The following is a 20,978-nucleotide window of genomic DNA, read 5'->3' as shown; positions in this document are numbered from 1 at the left end:
TACTCACGTACTTGCCGCAGGGGCAATATTGGAACAATCTCGGTTGCACGGCGGTCGGAGCATTTTCAGCTGTTCTCCAAATTGCTCCTGCTTGCCTATACACATCGCAATTAAGGAGCCAATTAAGGGAGCAATTCCAATATTGCCCCTGCGGCAGGTACGTGAGAAGCCGGCTTAAATATTCAAATTCATTTATTATCAAAGTGATTGTTATTACATTATTATTTGTTTATATTATAATATTTATAAAAGCTTTTACATACTCGTATTTTCACGCGTAAAATATTTTTATCTATGTATCTATAATTAATTTAGTAATTGCTTTCATAAATATGATTTTCGTTTAATTTATTCAATGTGGGGTTAAAGTTAACATCATAGTTCATATTATTATGACTAAGGTCATCATTTTTTAGTTTATAGCAGTACATTGTTCAAATAAACTAATTAAGTATTTTTAATATATTTTATTTTCATTTTTTTAGAATATTTTAACAATTTTATTCACAATTAAAACACATAGAAGTATAAATAAAAATAAACATAATATATCTCATCAAACTTTTCATGCGCCCTACGTATCCCTTATTTTGCAATAGCTTAAAGCAATCGAAGCTCAAAGCTTTTGAATGTAATTATAGCAGCATTAAACAAAACGTCTTATAATACAAATCCTTTCTCGCCTTGGCATCTGACCCAATTTATTTCAACCAAGCGAAACTCGATAAACCCCTAGCAATAAAGTTTTCTTTCATATTAATCCCCGTATCTACCGCTGTCAGTAATCGTGTCAATACTATCGTTTTCCTCAAACTATCACTTACTGCCCCCATCTTACAGCAGTATTATTACCAGAGTGGAAACAGGACAGAGCACAGACATATTATGGACAGAGCTATATAGGTCGTCTAGTGCCATCACTTTCGCACATTGAAAATAATACTGCTATAAAACATGGTGTTATAATAGATTGGTTTATAAATATTGAGTTTTTCCTTGTTCAGTGGGAGCGTTAAAAGGTTACTTTAATTGATATCGAATGACAGCAAAGGATTGATGTTTTTCTTTTAGTGTGATTATAATTTACTTTGCTAAGTGTTTGATATAACAGCTGTTTGGCACAAAACATAATCCTTACTGGCCAATAAGAATATTTATTACTTAAACGGAATAAAACCGGATGGATCCCAATTGCGTTTCTTCACTACATACTATAAAACAAAGTCGCTTTCTCTGCCCCTATGTCCCTTTGTATGCTTAAATCTTTAAAACTACGCAACGGATTTTGATGCGGTTTTTTTTAATAGATATAGTGATTCAAGAGGAAGGTTTTAGTATATAATTTATTAGGTTTTAGACAAAGCGGGCGAAGCCGCGGGCGGTAAGCTAGTTTATATTAATTTAAGAAAATTAGTAAAATGATAACAGAACAATAATTAAAACAAATAGGTAGACTCAATTAATATTTTTGTATTCTTTACCTGTTTTGAATTATTTACAGTACACGTATTTTACACCGAAATCCAAATTCATTAATAAATAGATACTATATCAAAAAGATATTAATACGTAATTCATTCATTTTCTTCTTACGACATTAATATGGTCAAATATCATAATATGAAGAGATAAGTAAAATGTTTGGTAAATAAATATTTTTCTTGGAGCATCATAAATTATAACAAGATAGAGATTGCTCTATTCAGAACGAAACGTGAATGGCAAAATATAGCTGAAGTGGCCATATTGAAGATATTTTCTCGTCAACAAAGAACTATTTTAATATTTGCACTGTATTTCTGTCCAATTATTAACATTGTATAGCAAAAGTATAATTTTTTTTTTAATTCCATAATATTTTTTTAATAGATTTTGTGTTTAAATTTTTTTTTCAATTAGGCAATAAATTTTATTGTGAAGTGAATTGATATAATGACAACTATGTATTGCAGAAAATACAATATATAAATACATAAGTTTTATACAGTTATATTATTTATAAGGTATACCTTTAACAACTTTATCTTAAAATAATGACGTAGGTAACATAAACTATCCCAATATTCGCTTTCGAAATAAGGTTCAGAGTTATTTTTAATAAAGATTTATATTAACAAAGTTTGGAACCTAACTTTTCTTCCAGTCTATAAAGACTGACGTTTAATTTGGCCTTTTTTATTATTGATTGGAATAATGTAATAGGAGGATTGAAAAGAAGAGATTTACCAACTGTACATAAGATTAAATGAGTTTGTATGAAGTCTTATTTTTCTGAAAACCATTTTTACTTAAATTTCAAACCAATCAATCAGTGACACACACAGAGAAACACACTCTCTACTTTTACTAAAGTAGGTAGATAAGCAAGATGACGTTAATTATTATTATCAACAATAATTAATCTGATATCCCGCCTATCAGATTATGAAAGACATCTAAAATATCCGTATAGATCTCTTCAACACAACAAGCTCGAGCTTGTTGTTTGGAATTGCATCGTCTATCTGTCAGTTCAAGTCCCGCCAAAATCGGTCCAGTCGTTTCAGAGATAAGCCAGAACAGACAGACAGACAAAAATTGTAAAAAATACTATTTTGGTACATGTACCGTGTCCGTGTATGCATATGAATATGCATCCTACTTCGTTCCTACTTAATATTATAATTTATAAATGCGAAAGTTTGTGAGGATGTGTGTGTGTTTGTTACTTTTTCACACAAATACTACTGAACCGATTACAATGAAATTAGCACACATATAGAGGATAACTTGGCTTAACACATAGGATAGGTTTTATCCCGCAAATCCCACGGGAACGGGAACTATGCGGGTTTTTCTTTGAAACGCGGGCGAAGCCGCGGGTGGAAGGTAGTTTAGTATAAAGCGGTTTAAATGTATATTTTTGAACAGATAAGCAGCGGTTGGCGCGAGAGCAAGATGCGGCGCGCAAGCGCAATCTTGCTGATGCTAGCGGCCATCGTGCTAGCTCAGCAGTCACGAGCTTCGTACATTGATCCCGGTGAGTTATTTATTGTACTATAGATTCGTTAAATCTGCGAAAAGAAAGCAAGTATAGAAATATATCATTTCAACGCGTATCTAAACATTTTTGGTTTGTATCTTTAAAATTCTGATCCAATTTTATAATGATAGTGAGTTTAAAACTTCATTTTTAGGTGATATAATTAGGAACAAAAGCTAATTTAAAAAGGTGAGCTAATTTGATAGTTACAAAGAAAACTAACATAATTAACAACAACTAAAACATACACTGATCAGTAGATTCAAATTCACAACATAACACAACTACCACTAATTTACAAAGCAATTCAATTAACCAAATTTTAAAATTGTACAAAGGTCATAATTAGCTTACCACGGCCCGATACGTGAAACATACTACATATTATAACTGGATTTCCGAACGAAGCATAGAACGATATTAAAACTATAATATATTTAATTTTAAGAATTACAAGCTGCGAAATTTCGCACGTATAATCCCCTTGTCTAGAGCAAACTCCAGTTAAACCGATTACAGAATACATTAGCGTCGCGAATGTATTTACCGAGTGCGACTTTTAAATATTAACACGCATTATTTATTTAAATATAATCTACCTTGTAACGTGTGAATAAGGGGAAGTCAGGAATTTTCTACTTTTTTATTTTGGGGTGTTGCTATAAAATATTCTGTCAATTTATGTATGTATTTCTTTCAAAATCGATTTCTCACGTCTTGTAGAGTAGAGTCACAGGTAGAGTGGTGATTAAACTGCACAATGATTAATGCAGTGCAAGTATTTTGACAGTCAATACAACATTACGTAATATTATTTCGATTATCGATTAACCATTATTTCATCCTTAACATTACTCAAACATAAAACATAGCACGCAATTACAATTATAATATGGATAGTTATATGTATAATAAACATAAAAATCTGCGTTCCTGCATCAATGACTGGTTATATTAATTCTGTGTATATTTCAGGCGACGACGACATCGAAATGACTGGCCCCGAGTATGTAGACGACCCCAACGACCTGCAGGTGCTTCAAGATGTTGGCAAGTGAGTAACGCGGTTATGCATATGAGTTAACAAATGCCTTGATGTAGCCATATTAAAAGAAGAATAATGATTTGATCTTATTTTGACCAATATTTGATCTTGAATCTTGAATTAAGGCCAAGGTTAGTTACGCAGCATTAATTCAAAGATGCAGTTTGGGTTTTAGAACTATTTAGTTTATCTTTGTACACTTCAAAAGTTTCCTTGATTGTAGTTTTTAGTTTTAGAGTCGTAGTATGAAATCGTTCCGCAGTGGATCGATCCTTAGGCTAGACGGTGATATGGTTTCAGACGTTCGTCGCTGATCTACGTTTTCAGGCGGGCGTGCATCCGCCGCGGCGGCAACTGCGACCACCGCCCCGGCGACTGCTGCCACTCCTCGTCGTGTCGCTGCAATCTCTGGGGCTCCAACTGCCGCTGCCAGCGCATGGGCCTCTTCCAGAAATGGGGCTAACACCACGACGACCCGACCGCCGCTTTTTAACTGGACCCGTTGCGTTTTTCATATCTTTCCGATTCAAAACAGGGATGTCGATTTTATTTCGGATTTTGGACCACTATATGACGTTCTGTTCTCTCACCGTCTCTAATTGAGCCGAGTGTCCGCTTACTTGGTTGGGCAATCACCCAGCCTTATTGCCTAATCAGTACGCCACGACGCTAAGCTCGGCCAATTAGCCGCGGACTGCGGGCAGCGCGGGTTCTTGGTGCCTTTTCAGTTATTTATTTTTCACCAACGTACCCGGCTACTTGCAGTCCATTCTATCGCTATGTATGTATGTAGAGTTAAGTATATGTAGATCTGCTAATTGGTGGTAAACTTATGTCAATAGAAGAGTAGCATAAATATAGACACTTTAACTTTTAAATGTTCTAGTCATATAAGAGACTTAAAACTTGGTGAAGGACGCTATCGTAAGCCTTTATAATATCGCCATTTGTATTTGCGATTGGCAACTTAGATTTTTAAAATATCTATAAATGTGTCAAAATATAATTCTTATAATTAATGAACGAATCTTTAATGTACTTGCGACTCTCGGACAGGGGGTAATATAGAATTGCAGCGTAGACGAATCTTCTGTATGTAGATTCCTAATTTATATGTTGCTCTATCGGGTGACCCTAATGATAAGAATATGAAATATGGAAAATGATATATTATACTAATAAATGTTTATGGAGAAGCTTCGTTTGTTTATTTGTGTACCATTTCCCTTAGATATATTACTGCAATCATAGTAAGGACCAAAGTTATATCAAATAGTAGATCCGACAAACATCTTAGTTATAAATTAATCAATACCCAATCCTCGGGTCACTTCCTGACTTCAAAGAAAAAAGAAACAGGAGCGTTATTGCTACGTGCTTGTTTAGAAAACGGAATCCTGGTTTATAAAGAAAAGGATGTTTTTATAGATCATTTCGATGTATTAAAACTTTGTTCTTTGAACTTAAGCTACTTGACTGATTTATTTGTTTATATTAACAATATTCATCTTATATCAATTAAAGGATTAAGCATTAATTAAACAACACAAACGGAACGGATTTAGATGCTTTTTTTAAGATTTTTTTTTTTTTTTTTAAGACTGGTTATCGAGAAAAAGTTTTAGTATATAATTTATTTGTTTGAGACTGCGTCTAAAGTCTAAACTAGGTAGAAAAATCTATTTATCACGTAATCATTCCTTTCTATACTGAACCAATTTTCAGAATACTTAAATTGTATGGATAAGAACTATAAAAAGAGATACAAAAATGATTTCCATATCAAATACCACGAATATGTACATTCGATACACTTTTAAAGAATAAAAGAAAACGCACATTTTTACAAAATAAAGATTGACGTACCAAAGTCTAGCATGAAATATTAACCTAAGTAAAACATGATTTGTAGGCTTGTGAGAAAGTTTAACACAGTTTTGATCTAAAAGGTCGACTATACTGTGAAATCCATACTAATATTATAAATGCGAAAGTAACTCTGTCTGTCTGTCTGTTACTAAATCACGCAGTCATCTTCAGTCATAAAAGAGACGTGCCTAACACCCCTACTCAATAGGCTATACTAATGCAAAACACCAATAACAAATAAAATACAAAACACACAACTTTAAGGTATTGCCTTTATATCCATGGCATCATAAATGTCGTACGTGCCGTCTCTCACGTAAAATTTTCCAGATCTTTACATGCAAATTTATTCCTGGAAATATCGCTGTATCGTGTCTATAAAATGTGCATGGTACATGGCTTTTATCTAGAGGTTTCGATAAATAATGCAGTAATATAGTATATGAAGGTAGAACGATAGAGTACAATGAGTGCTTTCAAACCCTTGAAATGGATTTGTTGTAGAATAAGAGATACTGGATGGAAACAAACAAACTAAGCTATTAAGTGAATTAGATTTTTCTGTAGTAGTAGTATTAATTTGTATATAAATAAACAACATAATCCCTACTAATATTATAAATGCGAAAGTAACTCAGTCTGTCTGTCTGTTCAGTCTCAGTCTCTCTACCGATTTTGATAAAATTTGTCACAGGCAATTTTTAGACCCTGTGAAAGAACATAGGCTTTTTATTGCGAAATATGTACCACGGGCGAAGCCGAGGCGGACCGCTAGTCTACATCTACACTAATATTATAAAGAGGAAAACTTTGTTTGTTTGATTGTAATGAATAGGCTCATAAACTACTGGACCGATTTTAAAAATTCTTTCACCATTCGAAAGCTACATTATCCAAGTTTAATATAGGATAGGTTTTATCCCGTAAATTCCACGGGAACGGGAACTATGCGAGTTTTTCTTTGAAACCGCGGGCGGAGCCGCCGGCGGAAAGCTAGTATAATATAATAATAGACTCCTATGCCGGTGTCGTCAGGGTTGACCCATAAGCAAATTTAAACTTAGCATATAATATGTCACTCAGTAAATACGTAGATGTACGCAGAAATACATATAAAACAAACTGAAGAACATATCAGACGGTTTTGTCGCGAAGATGATGATTTCTAACCAACGGCCATGGAATATGTTTAGTTAAATACAAATATATTGGTTGGATCACGATGTGAGTTTTTTCGTGTTTCACTAGATCTTTAAAGTGTCAAAATCTTTGGTTTAAAATTAATTAGACAAAGCTAGCTTTTCGTCCCTTTATACATAACATAGAGTCAACCCATATTATGTTACGAGTACATAAAAGTTATTGGCTCGTAAGAACGTATTTACTCAACTGATATTAAAAACTACTATCACTGATATAAAGTTGCAGAGGCTGAGCACTAATGCACAATATTGACGTTTCCATTAACAGAATGAGGGACTGAAGATATATATGAGTAAACTTTTATATAAAATGACAAATGAATTTCTATTTTGGAAAATTACTAAATAAATAACATGAGAATGAGCCTGTTTTGCTTTCTTGGCTAAATGAGAAGTTAATGAAGTTTTGGTAGATATTTGAAGTTAAAACATGAGACAAAAACCATAATATAAAAACATCCCCTACTTATATATTAGGAACTACTTCATCATACATTCATCAGCCCTATTAAAAAGTTACTTATAAAATGTACGAGTGATATATTGTTATTTTGAGTGATAATGAATATATTAAATGCCATACAAAGTTAAATTATTAATTATTGATATTCACGCTTCCTGTTTAATAGGGGTTCCTGAGATTTGAGCTGCTATTCTTTTTGCCTATCATTCGCATACGTAAAAATGAACGTACATTTTTCTCTCTAAGTAGTTGTAGGTACACTAACTACTTTTTCGTACAATATAAAAACATCCTAAACTTCGCAATAAGAACTTCATTCGTTACAATCATGAAATTGATAAATGACCATACATAAAACAAAACTATCCATGTTCATAGATAAGTATACATTGGGCGCCAACGAAGCGTGAACCAACATGGAGCAAAGGTCTTATTATTCTGAACATCTTTCTTACAATCTATTAACTTTTGACCAAAAACCATTTGGAGGCTATATTGATTGTTTTCAGTTAAGTCCTGCACATAAAACGTGAATCAGTTAGGCTAATTTACTTTTATTTATTTCTTACACTTCATTGTTCATCATCATCACTACATAGTATAAAACAAAGTCGCTTTCTCTGTCCCTATGTCCCTTTGTATGCTTAAATCTTTAAAACTACGCAACGGATTTTGATGCGGTTTTTTTTAATAGATAGAGTGATTCAAGGGGGAGGTTTTAGTATATAATTTATTAGGTTTTAGACAATGCGGGCGAAGCCGCGGGCGGTAAGCTAGTACACTATAAAAAAAATTGATTCAATAATTATGTTGATGACGATAATTAGCGGCCTTATCACTAAGCAGTGACGTCTGCCAAGCAACCACTGGGAGAAGGTAAAAAAACGAATGCATTATGAAACTTTTAAATTTAAAATAATTTACTTTTATATGTAATGAATATGTAATGAAGTTTAAACCAGTTTTACTTTATTTCTTACACGAATAAAATAGAAAATTCAAATCTAGAGGGACACATTTTATGGAGGCTATTTATTTAAACCCTTTTACCACTTTATAATGAGGGGACGGAAACATGAAGTAGGTAGTAATTCATCACCTAAATTTGTCAGTGTTTTTTGTATTTGACACTTTTTATAAACACCTTATTTTTACATACATAGCCTTTTTTAAGTAACGAAACTGAAAACGAATTTTTAATTTCCTTGTTTAAACTGAAAAACGTGAAAACGTCCTAATAAATTAATATCCTAATATTAACTATAAAGCTGAAGAGTTTGTTTGTAAATCTCAGGAACCACGGGTCCGATTTGAAAATATGTTTTTGGTACGTTTATTTCTGTAAAGAATTTTATGAATGACCGATGGAAGCGTGAACAAACAAACAAATCCACTTACACATTTCTAAAATGATGTATAGGTTAATCTATAGGAATTTGATTCGCTGAAACGAAAACCATGCTTCGACATTAAGAAATGAGGAAAATCAAAACAAGAGCTATAAGAAATATCAGGAAAATCGCAAAATATAATTTACTTTCTTAATGCCCGCGGCTTTGTTTGCAAGTTACATTTACGTATGTTATTCAACAGTCGTTCTTCAAACAATATTCATTCGGTTATTTCTTGTCTTCGTGTTTTAGAAAGAAGAAAGAAAAGAAAATTTATAACGTTTCGTAGATATTAAAATAGTGCACAGTTTTAACTTGAAAGTGAAAGTTAAAACCATTTTTTTTGAACATTTTAGTTTCGAGCTAGATCTTACAAGAGAAGAAATTATTACCGTAGTTTAGTCCCTACTAGTCAATAAACAGTGTGTCCTCAAACTTCTACATCTCTAACTACAGTTCTTTTAGACACACTTTTTACTGTTGTTGTTTGAGTTTAATATGACTATATTAAACTCAAACATTTATTTATTCAAATAGATTTCTTATAAAACTTTCGAATCGTCATTACATTTTTCAACATTTACCACCGATTCGGAAAGCATCTATTACATAACAAGTTCCCCTTCAAGGCATTACTTCCGTTCTTTATAAAACAAAGCTACATACTTATAACCATAACACAATCGGTCAAACTCAGTTCAGTGAGCTTCAGATATCAGCGGAGAGTAAACCAATATTAAGATTATTCCGGGAACGCTTAAATCTGTATAATTCGTAACATCTTCCATTTGGTATTCCATTAAGTGTCATGACCTGAATCTGGGGGTCTGGGGGCACGGTAGTGCCCCCGCCAAGACGAACCAAGCGAAAGCGAAGCGCACGGGCACTACCTACCTTTTCTCGAAGCGCTTCGACGTTTTTTTGAACCCTTATAACTTGGGTTTGGATTATGCTAGATCAATATCGGGATATATTGTCGATAGCGGACTTATTGAATATATTAAGTTTTAATTACATTAGCTTTTATACTTCAGATTTTATTTATATCTAAAAAACGCTAATTTCGTCACTGACTCACTGATGATCATCAAAATTCTTAAGGTATTTCCTAATGTCCTAGAAAGCTGAAATTTTGTATGTAAGCTAGTATTAGCACACAAACAACAAAAAAATTATAAAACTTGTAACTTTCATCCCCCAACCCCTTAAACTAGGGGATGGGAGTTTGTATTAGACCTGTAATTTTAAATTAAATTTTGATGACGCTAGAGGTCTAATCTAATAATCTAAAACTTGGTTCCCCTAGATATATATATGTATGGGTACTCCTTGTTAAAAAAAATTAAAAAATTAATCGACATAATATATTGAGACATATACTTCAGATCAGATCATATAAATATAAATATGAGTGTTGCGAACGTCTCCTGCCTCTTACGTCCACACAGTAGCTAAAAATAAAAAATAAATTGTCCTTGACAAGAGAATGGGCTATAAAAAAGGCGTCTCTGATGTGCAAGAAATACACCCCAAAAAAAGAAGAAAAAAAAAAAAAAATTTTGTTACTTAACAACTTACAAAAAGAAATGAAATCCCACCAAAAACATTTTCATGTAAAATGTTGCCAAGACGAGCCTATATGACTCGCACTGTCAAAAAGTTATCAGATCTCATGTAGAGCCAAGCTTCTAACACTACACGCCCTAACTCTACAAGGCCTAACTTCACAAACTCTACACCTTAGTCAAAATATGTGGCTTGGCCGTTCGTTACTGCAAGAACTATTGTATAACACAAAAGTAATGAACAGTGAATTAATTTTTCACCTTACGCCGCGCCGATGTGAATGTAGCGAAATGGCCAAGCCACATATTTTGACTAAGGTGTAGAGTTTGTGAAGTTAGGCCTTGTAGAGTTAGGGCGTGTAGTGTTAGAAGCTTGGCTCTACATGAGATCTGATAACTTTTTGACAGTGCGAGTCATATAGGCTCGTCTTGGCAACATTTTACATGAAAATGTTTTTGGTGGGATAAAATCATATTTCGAATGGCAATGTTGAACTTAACTCTTATTGTAATATGTTAGTAAGATGGTTTTGGAATGCATTTTTAATAAGAATATGAGCTTTTAAAGATTGTAGAAGTAAATGGAATCTATTTACTTTAGAGAATAAGCCAACATGACGTGACTTTTATCATTATACTAGCTGTGCTCCGCGGTTTTACCCGCAGTGTTCCGCTCCTGTTAGTCAGCGAGATGATGTATAATAAATATAGCCTTCCTCGATAAATGGGCTATCTAACACCGAAATAATTTTTAAATCAGACGAGTAGTTCCCGAGATTAGCGCGTTCAAACAAACAAACTCTTCAGCTTTATAACATTAGTATAGATTCAACCACACCATACCAACTGAATGGTTTTGAATATAATTTTATTTAAGCAATAAAATAGAAAGGAGAAAGAAAGAAAAAAAATTCAACAACGCATTTCAATAAAATACATTTAAAAAATAATGTGATCCTAAAAAGTAGCTAATCAGCATACACTTTATGTGAAACTGATTGTCACTACCCATTTACTATTACATTTACACACGGTATGGTTAATATAGTACTAGTTTTCCGCCCGCGGCTTCGCACGTGTTTTCAGAGAAAAACCCGTTCCCGTAGGATTTCCGGGATAAAACCTATCCTATGTCCTTTCTCGGATATCAAAATATCTCTATACCAAATTTCATGCAAATTGGTTTGGCGTGATTGAGTAACAGGCAGACAGACAGAGTTACTTTCACATTCATAATATTAGTATGGATTTTCGACTATGCATAAATCATGAATCTAATGTAGGCTAAATATCTCGCCATGCTTGAAAATACACCGCGAATATTGTTCAAAATAATAATATTTACACTTTATTTACATAATAAATTATACAGCCTCATAAAATAGAAAGGTTAACGCAATGGCCGAAATATGATGTGTCAGATACTGACCAGCTATTCATTTTAATATTTGTTGGCATGCATAACGTATCATTTTATTTCATTACCACGTCATAATATGATACAATAAATGTAGTAAACTTGCTGAAAAAAAGATTTCATCGCGTATGTTCGAATGTAGAAATTACTTGTCTTAAAAAAATGTTGTGTGGTTTTATGAAACCACGGTAAAAGTGAAACTTTTTTTCACACTATAGACATTTAACTAAAAATTATCGTATTTGTACGATAATTATCGTACGTATCGTGCGTCACGCGACATGCGCTACACAGACCAAAAAGTTTGAGACGATGTAATAAAAGTTTTACTTTAAAAACGTAAATACAGAAAGCAAAAGCTTATATTTACTGCTGTTCTAAAAAAGAATTAAAAAAAAGCTACGGCTTACTGTGTAGATTACAGTAATAAAAAATAAAAACGTGTACCGAAATCATCACAGTAATAAAAAATATAAAAAAAACAAGCTCGATAAAGCCTTTGATTAAATCCAAGGTACCTATGTACTTTTGTGCCGAATTTCCAAACGCACCCAAATATAAATTTAAATTGCCCTAAAAATGGAAACATTTTATAATTATCTATACTAATATTATAAAGCTGAAGAGTTTGTTTGTTTGTTTGTTTGAACGCGCTAATCTCGGGAACTGCTGGGCCGATTTGAAAAATTCTTTCGGTGTTAGATAGCCCATTTATCGAGAAAGGCTATAATATATTATTACGCTAAGACCAACAGGAGCAGAGCACTACGGGTAAAACCGCGGAGCACAGCTAGTTTAAAATAAAGCCGGAATTCTAACTAAACGACATAAAATAAATCATTTAGGTTTTCGAAAAGCCCAGTCAGTTCAAATTACACAAAGCTTTATTAAAATCCGATATCCTCTCAGTATTATATTCACCCGAATGTACCAAAATCGCTCAACTCTAAATGGGTTAATAGGATCATATTTAATCACCAATCAATTTATTTTGTTCAAAATTTATATTTTTATCCTCTTTTCATACAAAAATAAAGTAACAAATCTAATAACAAAGGAAAAGGCAAAATTACAATTCGTTTGTAAAAGCTAGGTCTTTGTTAGTCTTAACTTAATAAAATCAGGAAGCTTTGTACTGAAATAAATCAGAAGAATCATTTCTATACAAAGCTTCCCTTTGCGATGTTCAACGGTTCTATAGTACAGTGGTAAGCGAATTATTAAAATAGGTACTGAGTTTGTTGAATAATATTAATTGAATATAAATTAAATAAAAGCATCATTCTGGCCACATAATTCAACTATTTGTCAATGAAAAAATACTGATAATGTACTTTTATTGCAATCATCAATAAATTAATAAACGAAAAAAATTTACAAAATATTTACCTGCGAAAAAAAGAACATAAGCGAGTACGCTAGGGCCTAGGAGCTAGTAAGCTTCTACCGTGTATTTAATAGAAAAAAAATAAAGATATACAACGATTAAAAAGATTATTCAATTTCACAAGTTTTAGAGAATACTCCAAAAGGTATGTGAAATTGATCTCGCAAATCATAACTGTGACGTCAGAGCTGTGAGCGTGGGTGTCGCGATCCTGTTGCATTGAGAACATGTAGGCGGCCATATTGTAAGCTAGGGTAAACATAATGCAATTGTATTTAATAAAGGTCATTGAAATATTCCAATTTATGAATTTAGTGCTAAGCTGAAAATAGATGTACAAAGGCTATCTCATTACCGAATGAATAATACAATTTGAATATAATGAATCATTGTAGGCTTTCCAGGGATTTATTGTATTTACATGTTAGTTATAGCATGCAACAAATCATCCACGAGATTTTACTCAAAACTATGGTTAATTAAAAAAATTAAGAAAACAAAATAATTACCTGAATGCCTGTTTACCGCTCGATAATCTGTCCTTTAGTTAACATAGTTGTTTCGACTTAAAAAGGAAATAATATACCAGATGGATATTAAAATAAACATAAACATACCTATATGTTATCCCGGATCTTGAGAAAAACAAAGCAAACAGCCGAATGTAAATCTACTGAGATGTCGGAATTCCATTAACTCCGTTCTTGCATGTCACTTTTGTTTCCCTCTCATTCATCAAACCCCGTCAATTTTGAGTATTTATGATTTACTAGCTGTGCTCCGCGGTTTTACCCGCAATGCTCAGCTCCCATTTGGTCCTAACGAGATTATATATAGCCTTCCTCGATAAATGGGTTCTCTAACACCGAAAGAATTTTTCAAATCGTACTAGTAGATCCCGAGATTAGCGCGTTCAAACAAACAAACTCTTCACCTTTATAATATTAGTATAGATAAGCTTACATACATATAGCTAGCTTTATAACCGCAGCTTCGCTCTTTTCGCGTCTTTCGCTTCCACAAATACAATCAACATTATGAAAGATAGAAAAACAGATGGACTTTTACACAGACTGTGCTATTACCGCTTCGGGATTGATTATTATTAAAAACATAATTTATCTACACTCGAATGCTGTAAAACCAAAAAAATATATCAAAAAGAATCAAAAAGAGCAATGAAACTTATCCGCTAAATTCCCGATTCATGGTCAACCCAAAAGGTGCGCTATATTCTCTTTTAAAATGATTTAAAGCTCAATATTTTCCTATTGAATTCCTAGAAATATTTCCATGAATATTCACAACAAACATATTTTATTTATAGCATCGATCTAACATTTCAATCAAATACCACACTGAAACGTGTCGAGAATGAAAAAGGCTTTCATGAAAAACGCATTCAATTTATATAAATGTCATTCATATGAAACGATCTAATAGAAGCTAGCATTCATTTTATTCTATGGACATGCCATCGATTTAGATTTATAAGCAAACCTCTGTGTATGGAAGTTTAGTACCAACTTATAATGAAACCCTATATGCACATTCATTTTGTAATATGGGTGTACTATCGATGTAGATTTGTTAACAAATTTCTGTATATCCCTATACAGAAATTTGTTAAGTTTAGTACCTACTTATAATTAAATCGTATATGCACATTCATTTTGTATTATGGGTATACTATTGATGTAGATTATTAGCGAACCTCTGTATAACTACTTCTTAAGGTGTATCTAGACACGCGGCAGCGTGTCAAGCCGAGTTCAAGCGAAGAGAACTGGCGAGCAGCAGCCGTGTGTATATTTACACGAACCATTTCGAGCCACTTTTCACCTCCTTATAACTCGAAAACTATTTAAGTTATATAAACCAAATTTGGTACATATCAAGAGGACCTCAAGATAAACAAGAACCTTAAATTTCATAAATACAGATTAAACAGTTGCGTAGATATTAATATCCAAAAATCGCAATTTTTAAGACTGACTGACTTATAGACATATACAAAACCTAACCCACGTCCAGATGACCTAGAAAGTTCAAATTTTGTAATCAACTAGGTAATAGTGAGTGTACAAAGGAAAAAATCAGAAAATACTGAATTTATTTGTATTTAATTTTTTTTTCAATGACATAAATTTTGTTTGTATGGAAAAATGGAAAAGTTTAAAAAAAAAGAAAATAGTATATTCACCTTACTAGTCTTAAAAAATAGATCAAAACTAATCAGTGGCCGAAAAAAATTTTGAAATCCATCAATAAATGACTGAGATATAGATTATTGAAGTTTACATATTTTAGGACGAAACATCTGTAGATTCGAAGCGCCTCTGACATCACACTCACTCGCGCTAGTATCGCTAGGGCGGATTACTTCGATTGCATGATTTCTTTATTCAAAACTGTTATTAAACGTAAAATAAAAGAAAATTGTAATAAAAAATATTGCCTTTATTGCTCATACAGTTAAAAATAATATATAATTTTACATATTCACATTTATTTATTCTTTATATAAGAGTGTTTAGTTTAGTTTTAATTTCAGTGTAAATAAATAAATAAAATCTTTATTTTGCTTTAAACATGGTATTCAATGGTGATACAATTATATTAATAAAGCACAAACATGTTCAGCCAATACAAGCATGCAAAAATAATTACCATAAATGGTGTAATTGAAGAAGGCTTCGTCGAAGGTCGAAATGATTTAATTTGCGTAATATTAATATGAGTGAAACATGCGCGTTTAGAGTAAAATTTCAAGATCGCGTCATGGCAATACCGTAACGTCATGGAGTAAGGCGACGATTCTTCTACAACGATCTTTGCATCTTGGTAATAGTGTGTGTACAAATTCACGCTGGATGTTTAGAAAATCATGTAATCTTTTAAACAGAAAACGAGTTTAAAAAATTGCAGATAATGACGGGGCAATGTGCGCTGACATTCATAACATACAAGAAAATATAGAAAATAATACTAAACAAAGCATACAGAGAAACCGCAAGAAAAAAAAATCGTATATAAAAAGTATTATATTTATAAAGTAAATCAAATTTGCAGAGTAATTTTCTGTACAAAAAGTAATGATATCCCACCAAAAACATAAATGTAAAAATTGGAGCCGAGTTCAATCGTTGACTTAATTTGCCGAAAAAAGAAATGAGATCTAAATGTGTGCCAAGTTCTGCAGACAGTCCAGAAATTTATTTACAAAGATGTATTAAATTCTTAGGTTGACTGAAAACTCAATTGTTTTATTTTCCCAGAGAACAATGTTTATTCCAAAATATAACTTTTTTAATTTGAATAATATAATTATTTTCACAAAGCAAACAACTAATGACCTATAATTGAACCCCATAATTTGATGAGGCTAGTTTTACATACTGTTTATATTTTGTGAGGTTCTAAAAACTAGCCTCATCAAATTATGGGGTTCAATAGGTCATTAGTTGTTTGCTTTGTGAAAATAATTATATTATTCAAATTAAAAAAGTTATATTTTGGAATAAACATTGTTCTCTAAGGGAAAATAAAACAATTGAGTTTTCAGTCAACCTAAGAACTTAATACATCTTTGTAAATAAATTTCTGGACTGTCTGCAGAACTTGGCACACATTTAGATCTCATTTCTTTTTTCGGCAAATTAAGTCAACGATTGAACTCGGCTCCAATTTTTACATTTATGTTTTTGGTGGGATTTACATCTAACGAACAAAGAGCTAGAGCAAGAGCATTATTTCGTTATCTTTTAGTGTAAACGAAAACTCGTATCGAGTGTTATTCAGTATTAGAACATTTCATAGAATTTTCGAACGCTCTAAGAGAAATGAAAGAATACTCTACGCCTGTTTACACTAAAATAATTTGACATAATGGAGTTAGAACGAGCATTCGTCGTTTGATATAAATGCGCCGTTACAAAATCGTAAACGACATAACATTTGTTTATTTAATTATTTATTGCACACACAAAAGAAATTGAGACACATAAAGTACAGATAAGAGGAAAATAATGTGTACAAACGGTGGCCTTATCGCTAGGTAGCGAACTCTTCCAGGCCACCGTCTTATTCTTAGATATGTATGAAAAATTGTACATTAATATTATTACTTTCAATAGTTTAATTAAGGGATTTATTAATGTGTTTTTCTTTACTATAGAACTTATTGACGGAAAAGAGCAGAGTCGTAGAGCGTATTATCAGCACGTTAAAACCGAAATATCGATTATATAGTGTTACATTAATGTAATCTAAATACAAAATATTATTTTGTGAAAAGAAATTTGCAAAATACACTCAACTCCATTATACGATAAAGTTTTGGCCTGTTTAGGTTTCATACAAGTGCAGTCTGAAGTTTGAGGTCTGTACCCACCTACGTGCAAACTTTTCTTTTAGGGTCTACATTTAACTAAAATGTTACACAAAGTATTAAATAAAATAACAATTCTAGCAGAAATACACTGTTGTTACTTGTATTCTTCTATGGTAATATGTAAGTCTGTAACGATTTAAAAAAAAAGACCGGTTGCACTCCGGGAGTGCCGGCAGAAGTGAAAACTTGATTATTAACGTTCAGCATGTTTGATATTTTGGAATGGTATCCGTCTTACGCATGGAATATAAGGGCTAAAAAAAACATCCGTCTTACGCTTTTTCGATCAGGCCACGTGTCCTGACGCGAGTTTAAGATTTTATACCCAACGCCGCTAAAGAAGTTTTCACTTCAATTATTTTAGTTCATGATTTTTAGAGAAATATTTTGAAATGGCGTAACCCAATTACTATAGATATTATCTTAAATAACAATTATCCTCCCTCAAATAATAATCTCAAGGTAAAAGTCCCCTTTTATATTTGAATTTTCTACAATATTTCCAACCCTCTAAATTCAAAGGGTCTAATATTATTAATACAAAAAAATATTCATGAATTTGTCCGTAAAATATTGAAAATTTCCCAGTAACATGGTTAGGAAGCTTGTATGAATATTTCCATTTTCCATACTTACTGGATGGAATTCTGAAACCGATACTATTTTAGCCATATAGTGCTCGCTTTCAAGCATTTACAGGCAATTTCGTTTGTCAATGTTAGACGCAGCCGAGGTTCATGTATTCCTAAAAGGTAAGCTAAGAGTATATTCAAGGTACACTATCTCTATTTCAAACTTAGTGTACCTACAAGTGATATTTCATTTTCTTATAGATAAATTTGAGTTTAATATGAAGATACATGTGGGATTATAAACTATATACTTAACCTAAACTAATATTATGATGCTGGAGAGTATGTTTGTTTGCTAAAACACGTAAATCTCAGGGACTACGGGTCCGATTTGGAAAAATATTTCATTGTTAGATAGTCCATTTAGCAAGGAAGGCTCTATCATCATGCTAAGTCCAATAGAAGAGAACCAATATGGGTAAATCCACGGGGCACAGCTAGTTACTCTTATATTAAACATCGCACCTTCGATAGAATTATACCACCAACGCGTGAACAAGGCATTTTACTTAAATTGTATTTATTTAGTACAATAACCTCGGCTTTATATAAAATTACGTAGGATTTGAGCGGGATCCCTCATACCGCGCGATCTCAGAAGTGCTCGAATACCTGAACATTATTGTTGTTACAAACTCAATTTCTATGTTACAATGCTAAAATTATTATTATTATGGAAATGCGTATCTTAAATAGAAAGATGTTTGTAAAATATTAATTAGTTAGTTCAATTTAAATGCATACCACTCATTTTACTAGCTTATCACGAGTTAACAATACAAAGGATAAATTATGTATTAATTATAATAATTTATTCTAGGTATGTAAATTGTACTAAATTCATGTTCTGAACATGACATCTATTAGTTACATGCAATAATGTTTCAGCTAAAATAGCATGTCAAAGTATGTGAGCGTTTGTGAAATATAATTATACATACGATATCGAGGAATAGAATTTAAACATAAAGATATACATATAGAAGATTTTTCTAATTGATTTTTAAATAAAGGCCTTACTATGCCTTATTACTAACATTAGTTCAAATATTAATTATTAATTGACCTTCTTGGATTCTGAAGCAAATTTGGAAGTATTGGTGAAAACAATTATAATATACTAGCTTACCGCCCGCGGCTTTGCCCGTTTTGACTTAAACCTATTAAATTATATACTAAAACCTTCCTCTTTAATCACTCTATTAAAAAAGCCGCATCAAAATCAATTGCGTAGTTTTAAAGATTTAAGCATACATAGAGACATAGGGACAGAGAAAGCGACTTTGTTTTATACTATGTCACTACATAGTGCACAAACAAGTACATGACGTAGTGTGTATCTTTTTATTTAAAACTCAGTCTACGAGAACAGAAAAAATTAAACTTACTACATTTACCTAACAACTAAAACTGGTAAAACTGTAAATAACTTAAACCATGATTTAACCCTTACCTTCTTATCACTTGGGGCACTAAACGGTGCAAGTGTCCCTTCGAGGGCCATAAATCAGGCGTGAGGTGTAATCTGAGCTGTGCTCCTAATTTATCCTCTGAAGCTGACGGCTTATTCCCCTTTAGAATAATCCATACTGATGGTATAGAACCTTGTTATCATTAGTTAGTACCTAGTAGTTAGTCATATTGAAGTACTGGCCTTAATTATAGTATAAAAATATTAAGATGAGAGTTTTTTATCATATTCCGATTCGTTTATTTTTTGTGAATCTATTTGTACTCCTTTAATATTTGTCATTTAACTTATAAAAATAAATGAATATATCCGGACAATTTTCATACACGGCACGATCTGATCCCATACTACACTTTCGCTTGTGTTATGGAAACCAGATGGCTGATAAACATACTGCATATTATATAATTTTAAATAAATACTCTTATAGATATTTAACACCCAGACACAGCAAACATCGATGTTCATCACACAAATATATTGGCCCTATGTGGGAATCGAACCCACGACCTCTGGCTTGGAAGGCAGTGTCACTACCAACCAAGCCAATCGGTCAGTCAAAAAATAAATAAAGTAACATTTATAATTTCAGTAGTTGATGATGAGATGATCCTCTCAACTCTACTGGCTTTTAAAAGACTTTTCAGGCTGCATTTGACTGTTATTTATGTTATACTACTCGCAATTTTGCTGATATTTTATGATTTTATACTATATTTTAACATTGTTATTTGTATTTTTGTATTTATATTTCCTACTTTTATTTGCACCTTTTATAATGCTTCGCTATGCTCCTTCTACTATCCAATTGTTCATTTTCTTCAAACTTTTCCTATATCCTAAGTTTGCCTGGAAGATATCGCTTCTTAGCAATAAGGCCGCCTATTTGTACCGCTCCAGTGTGTATTATTATTATTTGATTTTGTTTTGTTTTGTGTGTGCAAATAAAGTGTTTTTTATTTTTATTTATTTATTATTAAATACTAGCTTTTCGCCCGCGTCTTCGCCCGCGTTTTCAAAGGAAAACCCGCAGAGTTCCCGTTCCCGTGGGATTTCCGGGATAAAACCTATCCTATGTGTTAATCCAAGTTACCCTCTATATGTGTGCTAAATTTCATTAT

At 32.4% G+C, this 20,978-nt stretch overlaps 1 protein-coding gene across 2 annotated transcripts in view; it reads left to right on the top strand.

Moving 5' to 3' along the window:
- The window catches only part of LOC123701307 (U8-agatoxin-Ao1a-like), a 43,028-nt gene extending 37,765 nt beyond the window's left edge, over positions 1 to 5,263 (top strand). Inside the window, exons 2-4 of one of the 2 annotated variants that reach the window (XM_045648734.1) lie at positions 2,911 to 3,019; positions 3,998 to 4,076; positions 4,395 to 5,263. In XM_045648734.1, the coding sequence (XP_045504690.1) occupies positions 2,938 to 3,019; positions 3,998 to 4,076; positions 4,395 to 4,530 (297 nt within the window). In that variant the 5' untranslated portion in view covers positions 2,911 to 2,937 and the 3' untranslated portion in view covers positions 4,531 to 5,263. Of the gene's footprint in view, positions 1 to 2,910; positions 3,020 to 3,997; positions 4,077 to 4,367 lie in introns of both variants that reach the window. The other variant, XM_045648733.1, reaches the window with a different exon arrangement.
- The last annotated feature ends 15,715 nt before the right edge of the window (positions 5,264 to 20,978 follow it).

Source organism: Colias croceus, chromosome 21 (assembly GCF_905220415.1).
Source record: "Colias croceus chromosome 21, ilColCroc2.1".
NCBI classification, from domain to species: Eukaryota; Metazoa; Arthropoda; class Insecta; order Lepidoptera; family Pieridae; genus Colias; species Colias croceus.
Note: the sequence above shows the minus strand (reverse complement) of the source record. Positions and strands in the feature narration are given on the sequence as shown.